Here is a 22,090-nt window from a genome sequence, read left to right on the forward strand (position 1 = left end):
AAAACTTAGATGAAAATAATTTTTTAATCACATTTAATTACTCATCCATTATGCACTGATAATTTCATAAAAGTTTTCTGGATTTAACTTTAGTGTCACATGACAACTAAATTGATATTGTTGCTTATTTTGTTGTGTAGCTGAATTCAAAAAGCTGGCATGTCATTTTTCACACAAAGTCAATAGATGGGCACTGTACTGTCCTCTTTCATTAAAAAAAAACAAACAAGGAAATGCTTACATAAAGGTAAGTGTGCTATCTGTATTTCAGCATCATCATTTACTGCCATATTCACCAACAACTGTCTGTATGTCAACTCTTGTTTCTACTTGTTTTTTTTTTATTTAATACTCTGCCAAATGTGGTTTCATAGTTTAGTTATTGTGGTTTATTTATTGTATGTTTTATTAGGGACACAGTGGAGAATTTTTTCGGAGGTTTCGAGAATAAACTTCTTGTATAATGAAAATAAAGTCATAATCTTATCAGAATAAAGGTGTAATATTATGAGAATAAAGTTGTAGTTTATGAAAAAAGTGATAGTAGCTCAAGAATAAAGCTGTAATTCTAGCCTCTACAGTATATATTTAGTATAGGGGCGAAATGGTGCAGCACAGTAGTGCAGTGGTTAGCACTCTTGCCCCACAGCAAGCAGGTGTTGGGTCTTTCTGTGTTGAGTCTGCATGTGCTCCTTGTGCCTGTGTAGGTTCTACTTCTTCCCACAGTCTGAAGACATGGAAGAAGGGACTAGGTTAACTGATACTCTAAATTGACCGTAGGCATGACTGTGAGTGTGAACAGTTGTCTGTCTGTATGTGTTGGCCCTGCAAGGAACTGGTGACCCATCCAGGGTGAACCCCACCTCACACTCGAAGGCTGCTGGGATAGGCTCCAGGCCCCCCCCCCCCCCCGCATGGATTTTTAGCCAAACAGTAGCTACCCCTTCATGTGTCCAAAAGGATGCCATCATGTACTCTGACTTTAATTGAATGAGCTCAGTGTTAGACAGGAGAGTTGCCGGAGCCACGTGCACATATGACATTACGCACCGGTGGTTTATCTTAGCACCAACAACTGGCAGTGAAACACAATTATCCACACAGCTTCTACTTTTAGACCAGGAAACAAGGGGGTGAAATGTTCTGTGGTTGTAGAACATGAAAGCGTAGAGACTGAAAGAGCAGCAGCTACTTAAACAGGTCATTTAAATGACCAAGCTGACTCGCGGGGCCCCAGCATTCATCTGATATTATGCAGAAGAAAAAGAAACCACATGAGATGCTGATCTGGTTTCATTCATCTTTTTTAATGGAATGTATCTTTTTGAGGTATGAAAATAGATCTCACATTGGAATAAGTAATCAACAATGGCAAAAAAGGGCACAAGTCATGACAGCCACAAAGAGGCATGTCAGAAAGGAAACACACCAGTTGCATTAAATAAAAGACATAACGACTGCCCTGTGTGGGAGATGACAGCTACACTGAAGCATGTGTTGGGTCTGTGGTGGAACACTGGCAAAAGAAACAAACACTGCCAGTAGACAGAAGAAACATGGGCCAGTAAAATCAAACTTTTCCAGCCAGCAACCTATCCCTGCATTGTGGAATAACAACACTGGGGCTGGTTCATAGAGATTCCATACTGTTACCTCGAACTATCTCAAAACACTGTCATAGATATTATTATGAAGTCTTCATGAATGTTCATGCCTCACAAGTAGTAACTTTCAGATGAGAGATGTGATCTATCTCTGCAGCAGAACTGTTCCAGTGACAAGGTTTAAACATTAGTTGGGGGAGCGAAGGAGTTTAAGCTCAACTTAGCCAGCTTGTGGTCTTGATTTTCAAAGTAACATGAAAAGATTATAACTGTGGTTAAAATATATAAGTGAAGCCAAGTGGCCCAAAAAGCTTTTCTTCAACAAAAGAAGACCCTGTATTAAAATTTCAGTGAGCAACTTTCTGGGAGTGTGGTTTCTAACTTTGCTTAAGTACTGACCACACAAGAAAATGGAAAGGCAAAATTTGTATTCTACAAATTTTGTTTGACTACTCCAAAGGCTTAGCTGCATCACTTACTTCACTAGTCAGTTAAATAGGAATGTGCTAGTGCTTCTTTGTCAGTCGCCAATCTATTTGAATTGGTACTCCAGCTGCGCCACACATTTTCAAATGGTTCCACCATCTTGGACAGCGACGCCACCTGGAAGAACCAGTTACAGGTTAACTGGCTTTAATTAAGCAATTTTTCTTGGAGATATGTTCAAAGGCAGTTAAGTATAGGAAAGGATTTCAGAAGCTTTGACTGAATCAAATTAGTCACTAATGCTCATTGATCATAGTCCTTCCATTTTAGCTATCAAAAAATGTCAAAACAGCACGCTATTTGGTAGGCATTGTGAAAATACGACGTGAAATGTTTTTTCATTTTGGCAAAATCTTAGTATGTAACTACGAGTGGATGGTGATAAAATGGCACAGGTAACGTGCCCCCAGCTGGCAAGGACCCTCAGCAATTGATACATTTGCAAACATCCAGTGTACCATGTATGTACACACAAATTTGCAGAGTAATAATTCACACATTTAGTATGTAAACATACATTCATAGAGCTAAATGTTTGCACAAGTTGTTCTTTTTAATTCCAACAAGTTTCTCATGCTAATTGCTGGCATGAATTGAAGTTGTCACTGTCATTGCCTAATATTTGTTACTGTTTGGGTCTTTTATTAATGTTATTTATGTTAAGAACATTTAAAACTTCACAAATTAGCGGAGTATGGGCTGTTAGCAAACTGTTTTTAGACCTGTTAGTTTATCCAAGTGTTGTTGCCATGCACAGCTGTTCATGATGGTGCACTTGCTTTGATAACTCTCTGCAAAATATTTTGTACCGTAGCCAACAGATAAATATCTAAAATATTTTTGATGTTCTTTCAAGACACAATTTTCAACTTTTGTACTTCACAAGTTACGGAGCAAATACTCTGAAAAAGGAGTAGACCGCTCAACACAGTTAATAAGTTATTAAAACTTGTTTTGCTGTTTTGGATAAACTTTTAAAATACTTGTCTGACAGGGTTACTAGTTCAAATGTCCCAATCTTTTATTCCATTTATTCTTTTCTATCCACTCCAAATCTGAGCTGACCAAGATGATCAGATGGACATTTGCAAAAATACAAAAATACTTTGTTTTGGATGTCAATTTATTGCAGTTACCCTTCCTAAGAATTAAAATTTTATGTTAAAACAAGCCAGCAAACTGTTCAATGTCTTCACTGACTAAATACAGCCAGTTCAATTCTATCGAAAGCTGATTCATCTCCAGAAACCCCTGTTCATCTCACATACAGTATTGTTTATACATTTCAATGTACAAATTAGATAATTTGGCTGCTCTATAACCACTAAAAAACAAACTGAGGGCAAGAACGTATATTTCTCAGGTTTAAGACTCACAAGCGCCAAGTTTGCATCCATGATTACAATCACATAAAATGTAGAGTGGAAAATGATTGGAAATACTGCGATGTACTGTAGCTATTAATATAACAAACAATCAAATAAATTTGGTATGAGTTGAGCAGTTAGCTATTGTCATTTAGTGTATCCTCAGCTTCAATGCTCTTGAGAGACAGGGTTAATGCAGAGGTCTTTGGTTCAGTTGAAATATGAATAATGTTGTTTGAGCAATAATGTGATGATCTGAAAAACCAACAGGAATCATTCTAATAAAACTACTTATAAATCCTTATTTCCTGTTCCAATGTAACAACCAAACACATCAAACACTCATCAACAACTTAACAGTTTTATAGAAAATATATACACATCTAATAAATAAGGGAACAAACCCATGGCACAGTAGATTACAGTAGTTTTCTCACATGCTTTTTGTCCATCAGTCTTTAGTGAAACAAGTCTCCGTATTGTAAGGGGAGGGGAGCTGCTCTGTGATAACCACTACATGGAAGAGAGGTTCTCCTAGAGGATTGAGTTCAGTGGTGAAGCGGCAGGGGAAATGCAGCCTGGGTTGCTATTCATCCTCAAGCTCAGAGTCCAAATAACCTGTGAAGACAATCTATTAGACAGACTGATCCGGAAACAAATCAACTTTCAAGTCTTGTTTACACAACATGCATTTCCGTCCAGCTCTTTTTATGTGCATTTTCAATTTGTGCATGAAAAAACCTGAGTGTTAATACTGAACATGGGAATAAATATATATCTTTTTAAACTTTCCACTCTTGAGGAGGTGTAAAAGTTCAAGCATTGATTCAGGTTAAAGGTGAATAAATCAAATAGAAACAGACTGAGTGCATAAATGATCAATCACATAAAGTTCAGGGCTTATCACAATAATTCCAAGAGCACGTAGCTGTAATATCAGTTTTTCAAAACTCTCCATTTCTGTCATATATCAATAAGTTCAACATCTGTCCTTAGCTTTTATCCCTGTTCATTTGAGGTCCTACAGTACACAGGAGAATTGATGTGCAACTCCTGCTTATCTCGATGAATTAAACCTTAATGTTCATGTAACTTTTGCGGATGGAGATGTGATTAAATTTACATTTTCCTTTGCAGAATTTCAGAAAAATTGATCAAATTTGCGGCACATCTGGCTGAAAGCTTGACTAAATGGCAATAAACTGACATCATGAAATGTTCTTCTGCACAAATTTGTTCTCACACAGTAAGAATTTCTCTGACAGAAAGAAAAGCCTGATGGCTGTTGGTTACGCCCTTGCCCCTGATATCCGAGGCTTTCAAAGACCTCATGTTACAAGAAGCACACAAAAGATGTCAGGATCAAAGCGTTACATATACAGTAGCTCTAGGGCTTTGCTTTCTGTCTGCAAGACAAAATTAAGGCCTAAAAAGTACTATTTCAATAAAATATACTATTTCATTCATAAATGAGGTCCAATATTTCCTTTAAGGTGTTTAGTTTCAGTTGCTGAGAGAAAGTTCCAGTCAAATTGCATGATACAAATCAAAGTCCAACTAATGACTGGCTACCTTTACATGCACTCATTATGCCACTATTATTCTATTTTTCGCCTCAAAATATTCCTACTAAACTCTTAACATAGCTGAGGAAAATCAATGTTCCCTGTTTCCTGTTTATACGTAGCCATTCAAATTCCAACTAGCCAGTCGTGTTAAAAAGACTAACCAAAAACTAAGGTCATGGTTTCTCCTGTGTGTGCTTGACATACAACATGAAATTCAGATGAGAACTGCTTAAAAACAAGACACACGTATGATATACAAGACACAGAGGTACATAGCTAAGATAATTAAGATGGAGGATGAGTGCAGTATATGAAGCTAGAATAGCAACAAACATGTTTGTGCTCAGTGGATAAAGCACATAATCATTCTAATCAAACACAATAAAAGTCATAATTAGTTTGTTCAATGATTTTATAGTCCTGGGAAATAAACTATTTGTAAATGTTGCACACGATGAGACTTTACAGTTATGATTTCCAAAGCACATTTACGAAAGAAAAGAAAGTAATCTTAGCTTTTATTCTACTGTTTGCTTAATTTGTTATGACATTTGTGATGATAAATACCACTTTGAATGTATTTCGAGACGCTATTGCTTGGTAGCTGTAACATGGTAGCATTAAGCTAGCGCACAAGTCTGGCTATAAACACGTGAGCCAAATAAGATCTCTTGTTCTATTTCTTGCTCTTCTGTAAATTTTATTTCCACAAACCTGTTTCAATGAGCTAAAATATCAATAGGCCAAAAACGTATTATTTATTTATTCATTTGATTGTTGTTTCTCATTGTAAAAAGTAGCCATATTGAATTAAGCCAGTCTGCTCAATGGTATCTGTTGAGTCAGTCTCCATGAATATAAACTCAACTTGAGCACAAATTGTTTTAATCTAGTGTAAAAGGGTTTTATTCCACACTACAAAGAACAATTTTACATCTGATCTGTCATCTGCTGTCCAATTAAACACTGATTTGACAAAATACAACTTTGCCCAGGGGAGAGTGCACACAATCAATTTGGTTCTGTGTGAAACAGTGTGACTGCAGAATAAAAGGCTGACTATGTTTAGGATGAGAAGAGACCCTCCAGATATGAGGACATGGGCAGGTTAGGATTTCTAAACTTTGTTTAGCTGCATCAAAACCACAATATTCTTTCCCCTTCTAGAGGTATTCTCTACGGTTATCAGCTGTGAGGACTGACAGAAATCATCACATGGTGCAAAAATCCAGTGTGTATACAAGAGACCAGTCCTGCATTGACCAGGGGATTCCCGGGGTAGTCCCCGACACAGGGAGCCTAATATTTCCTCCTTTTCTCGGATATTTCTTACCGCAAACGTCCGCGAGTGTCACCACAGGTCACGCCACATTGGGAGCACTGCGGAGCGTCTTCTGTCCAGGCAGCTGCACCACCAGCAGCTGCTGCTTCTGTCGCGTGGACTTGACCGCCAGGATCGCCTGGCGGTTCTTGTACTGGACCATCTGCAAGGTGATCTCTGCGTTCCAGCCCTCGTCCTGCGGGCACCTGAAGTCGATCTCTTTCCCCTCAGTCATGACCACCGTGAAATAGACGTACTTTCCCTTACGCTCCACGCAATCCACTGTCTTCATGTTTGCGAAGTGCAGCTCCTTGACTCTACCAACGTCCCCGCTACCACCGCCGTGATGCTGCTGATGGTGCTGTGGATGATCATGCTGCTTGGGCGGCAGCAGCAGCACGCCGTCCTCCGTCAGGACGCAGTGCTTCTTCTTCCAGAGCTGCAGCAGCCCATCGCTTCGCTTCTCCAGCAGACCCTCCTTGAACACCTTTCTCCCATTTTCCAGCATCCTCCTCACCTGAGCGCGGCTTCCACCTTCCTGGCAACCGATGGACAGCTTTCTATCCCGGAGCAGGCGAAAGCATGGGATGCTGCCGTGACTGCGGTTGTTGAGACGAGGCTGATGCTCGTCTGCTTGTCTGACTGGCTGCTGGGGGCGGGAGGGGCCTGGAGTTGCACCGCCCCCTTGAGGGGCACTCAAACATTTCTACCACCAATTCAGGACTTTTCTTTATATAAAAAAAATCAAATTATTTGTATTGATATTTTAAAACTGGTCATGCCTCTCCAGATGGTAGTCACAGGACCAAACGCTGAGAATTAAGGTCATTTTTTAGGTATTTCTGAAAATGCTTTAGACCGAGCAGCAAGTGCAAGCGCGCGCGCGCGGCAGGGTGGCGCAGTGGTTAGAACTGTCGCCTCACAACAAGAGGGTTGCGGCCTCGACCCTCTGTGTGGAGTCTGCATGTTCTCCCTGTGCCTGCGTGGGTTCTCTGGCTTCCTCCCACAGTCCGAAGACATGCAAGAGGGGAAGAGGCTGATTGATACTCTAAATTGACTGTGGCTTAGAGATCGAATGGATATCTATCTAATATGAGTTGACCCTTCGGTGGATTGGCGACCCATACAAGGTGTAGCCCGCCTCTCGCTCGAGGGTAGTTGCACATATATATATATATACACACACATATATATACACATATATATACACATATATACATATATATATATATATACATATGTGTGTATATATATACATATGTACATACATATGTGTATATATATATGTACATATGTGTATATATATACATATGTACATATGTGTATATATATGTACATATGTGTATATACACATATGTACATATGTGTATATATATACATATGTACATATATATATACATATGTGTATATATACACATATGTGTATATATACATATGTACATATGTGTATATATATACATATGTACATATATACATATACATGTGTATATATATACATATGTATATATATACACATATATACACATATATATATACACATATGTATATAAAAAACAAAGATAGATACATAATGATGGATTAGATGTTTCATATCTATATGAATTTTTGTATGTATTTGGATACATAGTCTGCAACCTGTTATATTCCCCCTGTGCAAGAAAGGAAAAGGTCTGACAACCACTACCTATGAAGTATTCCATTTCATTGAAAAATTGTCTGGAGGGTCTAAAATGCAGATAATTATAATTCAGCTTCCAAGAGCTGTTAACTGTCCCTCTGGCAACCTGTTTTGTTCAACACTCTTCTACAAACCTTTTCTAATTGATGTTCTTGTTCTGTATGAAAAGTTAATTTATACAGTACATTAGAGCATTACTCTGACATACAGTATGCAGTAGTTGGCTCGTTAGATTTGTAGAATTAGGAATTTTACACTTTCATTTAAAGCTTAAACTAAGGAAGTACTTAAAATTTTAAGCCTCTAAATATTTCAGTCACCAGTTAAACAGATGAAGAAATACAGAATTCCTTTGTTTTTTGTCATTTATTACTTGTTTCTTCAACACAGGGTTTTCTTGACTCATGGTGGTAACATTAGCTTAATATTTACTATTCCATGTTTTTGTTTTTGGCTCCTTTCAAATCCGAGGTGCAACATCCCACCCAAGATTCTTGTATGATTTCAGGTGATTGGGTGTACTCTTAACAACTCCAGGTATTTACTTTAAATCACTTAATTACACATTTGGGCCCATCTTCTGTGACCGTTAGTGTGGATGATTTACATGCTCATCAATGGTGGTGTAATGCTATGCAATCTAAAAGCAATTGCACCCTCTGTTGGCAAAAAGGTTTTCCTAAAATTGATTGTCTAAACTACATCTTATATGACCATGAAATCTCTGTTCATCTTTAGATCGAGGAAACATTCACTCCAACAAAAAAGTAAAATAAGCCAACAATCTCAGACATGTTTAACCAATTTATTCATGACCATACACATACAGTTATTGAGTACATTAGGAGTTTTGTAGCATAGCATTTTGCCTTGACAACAGCCGCTCAGCAGGACCCTACAGAAACCCTGTTATGTCCTCTTCCAATGACCACGTGATCTGAATACTACTGCAGTATGAGCAGTACTCTCACTCACCACAGTGGACATAATGCTGCCAAACAACCAACAGGTGGCGGGGTTTTCATAACTGAAAAACCTGACCGGGAGGGAGGCAAGCTACGTTTTTATCCCAGAATCCCTCCTAGCTTTGGGTATTGCTCTGACATGCTTCCCTGGGGTCCTCTGGGTACCAAGGAAGGACATTGGGGAGGGTGGTGGGTCACTGGCCAAACAATGGCCTTATCACGCTTCCCCTCTTTCTTTCACAGTGATAAAATTAATCAAGACCTCAGGGGGCTGGCCTTAAGTCCATGCAAGTCACCTGCAAGTTGGCAACATGAGGTAAATGGCAGGGAGAAAGGGGTGGGGCTTAGGTGGCCTTGACTAATGTGAAACTAAAAAACAGACACTTCAAAACCTGGTTTGGACCAACTTCTTCATCATCCACTGTGCTATAATCTGCTCCAATAAGCCTCTCTGACAGAACAAATGCACCACCCCTGTTGAGAAAGGTAATACACAAGGTTACAGCACCCCTCCAAACCCAATTAGACAAAGGGTGGGGCTTTGGACAAAGTGCTGCTCACAAGAATACTCAGACAGCTAAACGATGACAGGACACCACGGCTACACCACACACTAGAACAAAGTGCTATAGAAAAGACGACAGCCTTGCCACTGGCAGCCTACAAGGAGCCTGAAGCACATGGTGGACCCCTGAACTGGTTATACCCACCAAATCATCATCCCCTTCTTCATGTAAAGGAATACTCAGGAATGTTCAAGAGATTCAAGACTGTAGCGAAGCTCAGGAGAGACCCTTGCGATGATGATAATAAAGAAGAAACACCTCCAGTTTTAAGATGAATTCATCCAGTTTGACGGTGACAGATTCTTGGATGGTGTCAACATACTAGAATGCATACTGGAATGTAACAAGAGTCGGAAGTAGTTGAGCACACGTGGTGCAGGAAGTAGCCTAAAACGCCAACTCCAGATCACACGCTCAGTAAGATTTGTTAAACTGCAATGGACACCCAGCTATACATCACTGACTTCCCTCCCATCATCTAGAGCTGGAAATGCTACAGTGTTTGTATGAGCGATAGAGACCCTGCTGACAATTTAAAGAAACAACCAGAACACATTAAACCTGGAACTTCGGTGGTGGTCTTTTTTTTATGTTGGGGGGGGGGGGGTGGGATAATAACTTGATGTCGCCACATTGCAGTCTCAACCACAGCTGTTGTCTAAGAGCAAATACAACAAAAGACTTCACAAGAATCCAAACTAGTTTAGCAGTGAAGAAACATGTTCATGCTTTTTGAGGGAGATTTTTTTTCCTGTATTCTATCTATTGTACAGAGAAGGAAAAACAGATCTAGTAAAATACTATGTATATTGAGCCACACAGCTCGCAGTATATTACCATGATTTCTTGTAACAAAAATCTTGAAACCTTTTTTTTCTTCAAATTCTCTACCAAGAAAAATACAAAACATTATAAGGCGGTAAGTAACTATTTTTTTTATGTATTTTTTTTTCCCATTTTTAAATTTAGAAGCTGTTAACAGTGCAGTTAATCCTCGAGGCAGCCAGGCCAGGCCAGGCTTCACTGCTGCTTGCACTCAGCTGGGGGGGCTGCATCCTTCTGCAAGCAATCAGAGGGACACGGAAAAAAGGTTGGTTGAGTTGGAAACACGCACGTATCTGAGGGACACACCGTCAAACCACCTAAACTTAAACTTTCGGCAAACTGAGCAAGTGCTGACAAACGTTTTTAAAATCTTACAAGTTTGAACCAATTTTAAAAATTTGAGTCTGCCACGAAATGAAATGCATGGCATAGTTTGCCTTGGAATATCTTTCTGAAGGATTTTTCTTACACTTTTTTGGTAAAGATTTAATAATAATGATTACATTGCTGCCTTTGAGGTAACACGACACCTTGTCATCCACAGAATTTGGACAAGGAGACACTGGGACTGACAGATTTGTAATTTGCCTCAGTTTCCAATGTTTAGGGCTAAACTGAGACTGAGAGGTTGAAAACTTTAACATACTAATGTTGCCTCAAATGTAATCACATTTCTTTCAGCAACCACACTGTTCCTGATAGTGCTCCTGGGCACTTTTGGTGTCCAATGTTATCCGTTTCATATTTTATGGGTGTGACAGAACCTGGCTCCATGCAGCGAAATCTGGCCAATTTTTTGTCCTGGGCAATGTCGATGTGCATTTTTTCAAAGGAATTGAATGGATGAAGTTTGAATGTGTAAAAAGCAGGCTAAATGTGAATTGTGAAGCCCCATTATTTACGATTTTTTTTTGGGGGGGGGGGGGTTGACAAACTTGACAAGTTAATATTTTAACATAGAATAAAAGGGATTATTGCTGTAACAAGGTACTTCAGAATTTAAGTTTTCTGGCCTCTTCAAACTTTCAAGTTACTGAGTGACATGATTTTAAGAGTTCAACAGCTGATTTGCTCCGAAACGTTAAGGAGGCCTCAGTTGAAAGATGCTATAATTCAACAGCATTCTTGTTGTATCTGCTGGAATAGAGTTTTTGAATGAAAACAGCCCACTACTACTGATAACAGCGGTACTATCAGAGTTATTTTTGTCATCTGTCAACTGCTGATTGGGATTTATTTCAAACAGAAATAAAGGCCCCAGGCCATTCTACCTACATTAATAAGCAGATCTATTACGAGAGATGTGGACAGGAAAGGATCAAAATCAGGGATGAATGGACCAATGAGGTTTTCAATGGGTATCAAAGCAAACATACATGAACAAAGCACAGAACGCAACATTTACAGCACACAAATCCTCATCCTGACAAACTCAAAACTACTTTAACAAGGTGGGCCAAATTAAAAAAAGAAAAAAAAGAAAAAAGAGCTGGACTGGCTTCAACATACAGAAATAATACAGGTGCAAATGCAGAGCTCACTATGGGTTAAACTTCAAAATCCAACAAACAAACCAGTGGGTTAGTAAACTTGTATGGGTGCAGCACGGCGGCAGAGGAAGGTGAACTCATGTATGGGAAGGGTGCAGAGAGACTGATGGGGAACAAGAGGCGAAAGATGAGGGAAGCCAAAAACCAGATGTGAAAGGCAGGGTAAAGGGTGATGGTGTGATGGTAGTAAGCTGACAATTCACAAGCTGTACCTACCAGGATAGGGTTATTTTTCTACTGTCACCACTTAAACCTAGTGAGGAAAAATTTAAAGAGTAGCTGACAAAATATGCCAAAGTGACCGGAGATGAAGAAACATTAATGAATAGGAGAAAACAAAAAGCAAAACTAGCAGAATACAGAATGTCAAAGACATTTTCCTTCAGCAAAGAAGCAGCAGAGTTCATGCTGGTTTAGATGGTGGTGTGGCACATTTATAAGCTGCTCCAGTCTGGTAAAGTAAACACAAAAAAATGCTACTAACCCTAGGCCAAACTCATACTCGGGGAAAAAACAAACAAACCCCTAAACCAGTATATGTCCAGGGTACACTAGAGGTGTGGAAAATGTCATTATTCTATTTAATATCATGATAAAGATGGAAGAACAAAGGCGAACTTAAACAACAAGGGCAGACCTGCAAGTGGACAGTCTACAGTAGACAGATGCTCATTATCTTGCAGTTGATTTAAAAAAAATAAAGCAATAACTGAGCCTTTTTGGCCTAAAAGATGACCTTTGATAGACAAATACAAAGTCTATTATCAACTTTCTTCATCACTCTGACTAGCTTACCAGGTAGGGGATAAAAGCTTGCCATTTGGTGACTATATTAGTAGGTATTTTCTACCCCTACCCTTTCTTTGTGCTGCCATTCTAAAAGCTCCCCTCTTCCAATTGAAACAAATCCTAAGCTTGCTTGTCAGTGGCAACCTACAAGCTGGAAATGACATGTTGTGATTGTAAAATGAGGCCAGTCCGTTGGGTTATCTTGTGAATTAGATAGATATACCGTAAATTCTGGACTATAAGCCGCGATTTTTTTTCGGCGCTTCATGCCCCGCGGCTTATGCTCTGGTGCGTCTTATACAAGGATTTTACCTTCACCCTGGGGTGTGGCGGGCAGCGGCAGCGGGCAGTAATTCCCTATTGTTCCTGAGGGTAGCTCCAAGTACCGTACTTAGGGAAATTCCTAGCCAAATGTTATGGTAATTTCTCTAAGTACTGTACTTGGAGCGTCCAGTCCATGCCGCGGTGCAGTGTAAAAAGAGCATCACACGATATTTTCAGTCATTTGTACTCACCCTTAAGATGGAGAGCAGAAGAAGGAATGCTTATGATGCAGCTTTCAAGTTAAAGGCAATCAATGTGGCAGTGGCAGATGGAAATAGAGCTGCAGCACGTAAGTTTGGCATAAACAAATCGATGGTGAGACGCTGAAGGCAGCAACATGACGAACTGACCCAATGCAAAAAGACTAAAAAAGCTTTCAGAGGTCATAATAGCAGATGGCCCGGACTTGAAAACGCTCTGGAAGACTGGGTCAAAACGCGAGAACGGGCGGCCGAGGTGTTTCCACCGTGCACCGCGGCTTATTTACCGGTGCGGCTTATACGTGTACAAAGTTTATTTTTTCCCTAAAATAAGCATCTGCGGCTTATATAACGGTGCGCTCTATCGTCCGGAATTTACGGTACACTGAATATGAATATATAAAATCAGCTAAAAAGGACAGAAAGAGGTTTACCCCCCAATGTTACTTTGCAAGGGCCCCGTTGCTGCAACACACATCAACTACAGTTCCTTCTACAGAAATACAAACTAGTGTTAGACTGAACTGTGCTGGTTCAGTGTAACAGGTGGGACACCTGGCTACACAAGACAACTCAAATCCTGCCCCCGACCAGTCGCATCAGAAAAAAACCTGAAACCGATTTCCGTTCTTTTGAAGATTTGTTTGCCTATATATTCACACCTCTTGTGTACACGCTGATGCTATGCTGAGAAAATGATCTTCTAGCTTATTGGTGCTTCTTTGTACATGATTAACTAATTTTCAAGCAACATCAACTTATTTGCAGTGCCAGCTTCCATCACTGATAAATACAAGCGAATGAGGCTCAAATACTAATAGCCATCACATGAATTGGAAACATTTCATTGGCGTTACAAACTTTGTTTTATATTGAATCCGAGAGACAACTTAACCCTCAGAACTACAATCCTGCCAAAAGACACATTTTTTTCTTTAAAAACTGCATAAACAGCCAAACAAATATGTATCAGCCAGAATAATCAGATTTTCAACTTCGTAAGAAAAAATACAACCTGTATATTTATTTCAGGTTTTGGGTTTTTTTTGGGTTTTTTTTTCACAATTGTTGTGAAAAAAAAGAAATTCAGCATTTGCCTTTTCTTAAATGATTTATGGCCTTTCATAAAAGACATTTGAGAGATTTGTCCTAACGTCTAATCATGACTGTGCCATGAGCTCACGATGAGTAAACTTGTGAAAGGGATAAAAACCATGCAGAAATCTCTTGAGGGTTCAGAGGAATCATAACGAAAGTCACTCTCGTGGTTGTTATGTTAAGACTCAAGAAAAGGTCAAGGATAAGTGAAAAGATGCAAGGATCTTCTGAGGGTGCTCAATTTAGTTTCGAAGTCAAATCAGGATCAGGACAAATTAAAAGCTGAAGCAAACCAAAAGCTGGTGTATAATGAGATGCATTTGACAGTATGTATTCTGTATGTTGATTCTGGTCAGACGTTCACAGCCATTCTCTACCAGCAGCTTAGGACCCCCTGAAGGTGCAGGATGATTTCAGACTCATTTTTATTATTCCATCATTATCTATGAAAGTTTATGAGTGTGGATTGTGACTGACAGCCTCCAGAAAGAGCTTCTATTTTGCTAAGAGTCCTGAGCCAACAAAGTTGAGAACTGCTGAGTGAGGTCTGTCTTCAGACACCAGAGATCTTTAGACAGGGAGAAGAGCTGTGTGTGTGCACACGCTCGTGCGTTCACCTTGGGATCATAGTCAGGGTCGTTTTCCTCGTCAGCCTCCTCCTCACCTTCCTGAACACGGCAGACAAACAATTACATAAAAAAAAACATGTAACCAGACACCAAACACAACAAAAAGATGCCTAAAGTTGTGCTTATTCCTTTTGTCCAGAAACATGAGTTGAGGGCCAGTGTTACCTCATCATCTGCCTCCTCTCCCTCTTCATCATACTGAAAAACAAACATCAGAATTAGCTAGGACATCGAGGAGTGAGAATTCAGCTAAAGTGATTGAGCACTTTATACAGGTTCAAGTTAAAACATGTATCTGCTGACCTCTCTTAATCTGTATCTATCTATAGATATATGCATACATATTCTGTATACACACACACACACACACACACAGTTGAAACCAGAAGTTTATATAGACTATATAAAAAGACAATCTTTTTTTCTCCTCACTGGCATTAATTACCACTAAACTCCTGCTTTGTTCAGTTAAGATTGCCACGACATACATTTCCATTGTATTTGGTAGCATTGCCTCTAAAATACTTGGCTCAAATATTTTGGGTATCCTTCCATATGCTCACAATGGCTTGCTGAAATTTTTGCCCAGTCCTCCTGACCGAACAGGTATGACTGAGTCAGGTTTGTAGGCTGCCTTGCTCACACAGCCTTTTCAGCTTTGCCATCTAATCTTCAACGGGACTCAGATCAGCGCTTTGTGATATCCACTTCGAAACATTGTCTTTGTTGTCCTCAAGTCACTTTGTAACCAATTGGGTGCAAATGGGTCTTCCAAATGGACAATGACCTGAAGCATACCACTCAAGCTTTAACTTCTTGGCTGATGTCTTGAGATGTTGCATCAATATTTCAACAGTGCTCTTTCCTCATGATGCCATTTATTTTATGAAGCGCATCAGTCCAGCCTACAGCAAAAAAAAAAATCCCACAATGTGATGCTGCCACTCCCCTACTTCGAAGTCAGAATCGTGTTCTCAGGCTTGCAAGCCCTTTCCCTCCAAATGTAATGGTGGTAATCACGACCAAAGAGTTCCATTTTTAGTTTGATCAGACCACAGGGCATGTCTCCAAATATGAAGGTCTTTGTCCCTGTGTGCATCTGTAAACTGAAATCTGGCTTCATATTGCTTTTGGAGTAATGGCTTCTTCCTCACTAAGTGGCCTTTCAGCCTATATTGGTGTAAGAGTGGTTTCACTGTGGATAATGACACCATTACCAGCTTCAGCCAGCATCTTCACAAGGTCATCTGCTTTTGTTCTGGGGTTGATGCGCACATTTTGCACCAAAAAACATTTATCTCTGGGACACAGAACCGGTTTTCTTCCCATGCAGTATGATGGATAGACATTCCCATGGTGTTTAAACTTGCTCATAGTTATTTGACGAGATGAGCATGGCACATTAAGGCATCTGGTACCCAAGGATAAATCAGATTTTTAAGGTCCACAATTCTCGTCCTGATATATTGGCAGATTTCTTTTGATTTTTCCATAATGTCACAGAAAGAAGCAGTTTGTTGGAGGTGTGCCTTAAAATACATTCACAGATATGCCTCCATGTTATCAATTAACCTATCAGAAGTTTATCAAGCAATGACATCATCATCTGGCTTTTCCCAAAAAGTTTAAAGGCATAGTACTCTTACTGCAAAAAAAAAAACTCAAGACACTGAAGAAAGTAAAAACTAATTCTCTCAGTATTCTGGCATTTAGCACACAGAAATAAATTTGGTAATTGTAACTGACCTAAAACTTGAGAAGTTTAGTCTGGTTCAATGTCAGATGTATGGGAAAAAATAAAGGCTACGTCTTTTTATACAGTATGTGGACTTCTGGTTTCAACCACACACACACCCACACCAATCTGCAACCCGGCACACAATCCCGTGGAGAGAAACATAACTGAAAAAAGCTGGATTTTTTTCCTCTAAGCATCATGTCTGCTGACCTACAGCACCTGTGCTCATTAGTTACTTTCCACAACGAAACAAGTTGATGGGGGAATAACCACTTATCAGTGTACAAATAGCAATGACAGAGGCGAATCCTGGGTAGGGCATGGCTGCTCTCCGCATCTTTTAAATGCTTGAAACTTTGAGAGGATGCAATATGGCTCCATTAAAAGATGATGCCTCTGAAAAGCCTGAGTAAAACCTTAATATATTTATCTGTTATGCTTTTGCTGGTACTTCTGCATTTCTCTGAAATTGAACACACAAACAGCTACTTGGTGGCGGGATATCTATTCCATGGTTTCTTTGTATATCTTGATTTTGTATACGTTATACAGTCACTGGCAAGTGAGCAGATAAGTTTAGAGTTAATCAATGTCCTGGGGCTACATTAACTGCAGCTAAGCTCTTCACCATCTTATCTGAATTCAGAGCTGGGTGAAGAATATGATGCTATGAAGCAAAAAGTAACAAGTCTCCATAGCAAATTCATTTCCAGTGACGTTTACTTCATGGCTACTGTGTCAATTCAGTGCAGAAGCATAAACCAAAAACACAGTTGTAAGGACAAGGAGAGAGAGTTGAGATACTGCAACTCACATCATCATCGTCATCCTCTATAGCCTCTCCTGTGAAGTAGAGCACAGCTCGAGGTACGATACGCTCCCGGATGAAGTGGCCAATTTCAAAGTCAGCAGCTAGTACCGCCTCAGAGTCCTCATCCTGTAAAGAGCAAGTTCTTGAGTTGCACTATAAACCTTCATGCAAACAGAGGTAAACGGGACTCAGACATTTCACTTTTTCTGCCATTTCCCACAGTAACCACTGGATTGGAATCTGGCTATTAGATTGGCCAGGATTGGATTACACTTGTGTTTTGAATGATATGCACATTTCCTCATATACAAACAAAGCTCTCAAATACCTTGGCGTATTTTTTTATTTTTTATATGTTGCTTATTTTAGAGATGCATGATATTATATGTACATGGTTTATTTCAGCTGATATATACTACGATGAATTATCTGAAAAAATACCAATATACAAAGATATTGACTGATGAGATCACTAGGCTTCTATTTCCTTGACTGAAAGGTTGCTGCCATGTCCGCAGCACTAGGGAGCTTTGTGCTGCTAACTGAGATCATGCACTGCTACATGACCTGAAAGCAGGTATGCATAATATTAGTGGTGTTTTCATGAACGTTTCCAACAACTGCTCAGTGCTATTTCAGCCAGGAGGACCCCAGATTAACCAGAGTTGAAGACAACAACACCACAAAACCCTACAACCCTCATTCTTGGATTCATGCATTCTCAAATTGTGGTACGCATACCAGAAATATTTTTTCAAAAACAAAAACAAGTCAAAAACATTTTAAAAAGTTCCTTCATAGCTGGTACTACTTTTGAATGAAAATATGTTGTTAACTTCAAGGTGAGTCACAAAAAGTTCTCTGTTTTGTAATATTTGTGTCAAGTCATGTTCATTCACGTTACGTGCATAAGGGTATGTATGCAGCTGGAGCACGAAACACCAGACCTGCTGTTGTTAGCGACAAACGATGCAAGATGGTAAGGAGATATGACCCGAGTTATCTCAAATTTTTATCTCAATTGAACTTGGGAAGCCCTGATGTCCTAGTGTGTGGTACGTGGTGAAGATCTCAGCGGTGAATGCATGAAACCAGCGCACCTCAGATGGCAACTTTAAAGGAAAGGCTTATCCTGGCCATGTTCAGCATGAAATAACCCTGGACCAACTGAAACATTCCTGCGCTGTCCTGAGGTTGAACATGCGCTTCTTTGCTGCTCACATACACAGAACAACCAGAGCCGGTGCTTTTCTCAGACTGATATTAAGATATATTCTGATGCATATGATTCTAAAATATTCTGGTGCCTGTCTTAATCCCATAGAAACCCCTGTGTGCCAGAGCCATGTCACTCTGCTGCAAGTGCAGCATACACAGGAGTCTGTGCTATTAAGAAGAGATTCCAACAGTGATCCCAGCTATCTGCAGGCCACTGATTTCACATATTTCTTAATCATGCTCAATTAGAGCAGTGAAATCAAAGACACCACTCAGTTACTTAATTTCATATTTTCACATTTCATAATTTAACTGTTGAAATTCATGAATATATTCCAACAAATTTCATGTTTCCTTCCGATATTCACAAGCGTTACCCCTCACTTAACTTATCCTAACCAGTGTGGCTCTGAGGAAAAAAGTGTTTCCCACCCTTACTGTTGTTGAATACAGTAGCTATGCTACTTAAATTAAAATCTGGTCATAATGGGGGTACTTTGATAGTTCAACATTTTTAGGTTGTACTTGGGGGGGAAAAAATTGAGAACAACTAAGCGAGAAAATACTTTGCAACCAGCCCAGGGCTAAAGGCATCACTCAGGGACTGACACATTGTAATGTCATTGCTCGGAAAAGTTGGAGGAATTTGATTCGGGTTTATCAATAACTCAGAGTTTAAGTGGTCATTACATTGAGAAGTGTGTTGCTGACATCAGGATCTATAGCAAACACAAAGTCTACTGTAAATATAATTATTGGAGTGTTGTACAAGTCACATGGACAGAGATTCTGTTTACTCTGTGATTTGTGAAATAGGCTAAAATTACCCTCGTTATCGTCATCACCTCAGGGAATCAATCCTGTTTTAGGAAGAATCTAAACAATTTTTTTTTTTTTTTTAAAAGGGTGTAGAACATGACATGTTCCACTTAACCTCCTTTTAACTATTATTTTTCACAATCAATTTATAATATAGTCACACTTGTGCATTGAACTTGGTCTTCTGCTGGTGGCAAGCCATGATAGAAGTATGCATATTATATGTTGAGTCTGCTTCAGAGGCGACCTTATGACCTCTGCAGCTAGGTTGGGGGGAAAAAAGGGGTTATGTGTCAGTATATGACAACTTACCAACTCTCCATTTTCAGGAACTGAAAAAAGATGAGAAAATATGAGGGTTAACTAAACCATGGGTACACTGAAGACATATACGTAATAGATAACTTTAAGGCACATACAGTGGTGGAAAAAAGTTTTCGGACACCCTTAAAATTTTACACAAATCTCAAATACTATCAGGAAATTTTTGTGCAAAAGTTCACATGCAGAAGGGAGTATGTGGGTTTCAAGAATGGCACAATGCTTGGCAGAGTTCCATGTGCCATCACAGTGAGATGACCATCACCAGGAGCAATTATGCATCCCCAAACCACGATACTCCTTCACATTAGCAGGAGGAAGATAACCCTGTGATGCCCATATTTTGATTTGTCTTCCAAACTGTTGGTTCGTCTGTATTTCTACAGAGTGTATCCAACCGCTGAAGGTCGTCATCTGCACTTCCTGGCTATCTGGCAGCAGCCGTACCCTACCTGGCTTAGAATCTGTATCCTCAGGCGTGTTTCCTGCATTAGGTTCCTTGTTTTAGCTAGTTTTTTCTCTGAATAACTTTCAAATGTGCTGGCTTTATATAAACACGAAGCATGGCAACAAAAATCGTGTCTTAATAAAAAGCACAACCATTATTAGTCGATCACTGGCACCAAAATAACCCAACACTCAAAATTTCTTACATATTTTTATGGAACCAACCAATTTTAGGATTTGTTTAGTATTTCAGCAATGACTGTTTTTAAAGAAATCGCACTTGAATTCCTCGGAATGATTCTTCTTGCAATATTTCACAAATGCATGGGGTGTCCGAAAACTTTTTCCACCAGCGTATCCTGAGATTTTGCAACAGCATTGACTTTATTAGTATTACCCTCTGGCGGGGTGAAGAAGTTGAAAAAAGAGTCATTTGGGACCGTTTTGGTGACTGTCCTGACTGTGCCACGGCCCTTGTGCTTCTGTTTCTTCTTGATTGTTTTCAAAGTAACGTTCTTGCCCTTCGTCCAGTCAATTGTGCAACTGTGATGAAATAAAGGTCAACACTTTCAAGGTCAAATCAATGTGTCTTGGATTTACTTATAATAAAGCTTGTTGGTGAAGTTATTGATATCCACATAGAAATGATTAGGAAAGGACACGGTAAACATTTTGTATTTGTCACTGTGGGGGTATTAAAATAACAGGCTATGAGTTGAAATAGACTGATACTATAAACAATAATTTAAGTGTAAGTTTAAGCATGAGTGTAAAAATAATGTCCTGTGAAGGCTTTTACCCATCCTCTTCCATCAACCAAAGTAACCAAAGTCATTTCAAGTTGGAGAAGTAGCAACATTGGAGATCTCCATCTACCAAAGTCTGGGGGTTTCTGAATGCCACATAGCTGCTAAAAATGCTTCATAGGAGCTCTGGGAAAGCACCTATGAAGCATTTTTAGCAGCTGACTACAGGACAGCAACAACAGCAAAGCTTTAAAACCCCTGTGCCAAACTGGCAACATTTTAAATGCTGACCATGGTCAAAGGATGTACAGTTTGACCTCATCTTTACTACAATTCTATTTGGCAATCACATGCATACCACCCACCAAACACTTTCTTGCACTCGGGTAAATATCCAGCTTCCCTGGCTGAACGGTCAAAGTGTCTTTAATATGTTATAGTACCATCCATTTTTTAAGTTCAGATTTTTATATTTTAGGAACCTGAATTGGGGCAATAAGAAAGACATTTTTCCATGCACTTCCTTTTGTCAATACTTATCCAGATCTGTAAGTTAATAAAATGAAATTTCTTATTTTTCCAAACAATTTTTTTCCAGCAAAAAACAGCAAAGGTCTATGCAGATAATTCTGAATGTCTTTTTAACTTGCATTTTCTGGTCCATGGGAGGAAGCCACAGCACCCAGAGAGAACCCCTTACAAGCTGTCAGGCAACAGTTCTACCCACTACACCACTCAATTAATATTAATTTGCACATGCTCTGCCCAGTAAAATGGAACTTAATTTTGAGATTTAACAGAGATTGGACAAGAAGAGTGAGATTCTGTCAACTGGATTTGACTTATAACAACACAAAAAAATCCTTAATGTCAGGTCAGAATTCAAAAGAACTGAATCGGACGATAAAATGATCAATGCCTCCCAAGAGAAAAAAAAGGGTGCATAAAAAATTGCCATTGGACCTCAAAGGGTTTAGATATGTAATTAACAACATTTTAACATACTCTAAGAGTTGACTA

General features: G+C 39.4%; 2 protein-coding genes across 4 annotated transcripts in view; both read right to left on the bottom strand.

The window, feature by feature from the left end:
* Positions 1-1,293: 1,293 nt before the first annotated feature.
* On the bottom strand, positions 1,294-6,990 carry phlda1 (pleckstrin homology-like domain, family A, member 1). Its single transcript, XM_086200951.1, has 2 exons — positions 6,359-6,990; positions 1,294-4,075 (listed from the first exon to the last, which is right to left on the bottom strand). Exon 1 carries the CDS (start codon positions 6,852-6,854, stop codon positions 6,387-6,389), a length of 468 nt encoding a protein of 155 aa, XP_086057077.1. The 5' UTR covers positions 6,855-6,990; the 3' UTR covers positions 1,294-4,075; positions 6,359-6,386.
* Positions 6,991-8,801: 1,811 nt separating this feature from the next.
* The window catches only part of nap1l1 (nucleosome assembly protein 1-like 1), a 28,885-nt gene continuing 15,596 nt past the window's right edge, over positions 8,802-22,090 (bottom strand). For 2 of the 3 annotated variants that reach the window (XM_086200953.1, XM_086200952.1), the window contains exons 10-15: positions 20,722-20,867; positions 19,869-19,888; positions 17,523-17,645; positions 15,136-15,168; positions 14,959-15,009; positions 8,803-10,614 (exon numbers count right to left, since the gene is read on the bottom strand). In XM_086200953.1, the coding sequence (XP_086057079.1) occupies positions 10,576-10,614; positions 14,959-15,009; positions 15,136-15,168; positions 17,523-17,645; positions 19,869-19,888; positions 20,722-20,867 (412 nt within the window). In that variant the 3' untranslated portion in view covers positions 8,803-10,575. Of the gene's footprint in view, positions 10,615-12,146; positions 12,184-14,958; positions 15,010-15,135; positions 15,169-17,522; positions 17,646-19,868; positions 19,889-20,721; positions 20,868-22,090 lie in introns of all 3 variants that reach the window. The other variant, XM_086200954.1, reaches the window with a different exon arrangement.

Source organism: Aulostomus chinensis, chromosome 4 (assembly GCF_037954235.1).
Source record: "Aulostomus chinensis isolate RoL2024-O1b breed Wild chromosome 4, RoL_Achi_v1.0, whole genome shotgun sequence".
NCBI classification, from domain to species: Eukaryota; Metazoa; Chordata; class Actinopteri; order Syngnathiformes; family Aulostomidae; genus Aulostomus; species Aulostomus chinensis.

Excerpts from the sequence above, each read along its gene's own strand:
- phlda1 (XM_086200951.1), bottom strand. The coding sequence starts at position 6,854 with ATGCTGGAAAATGGGAGAAAGGTGTTCAAGGAGGGTCTGCTGGAGAAG.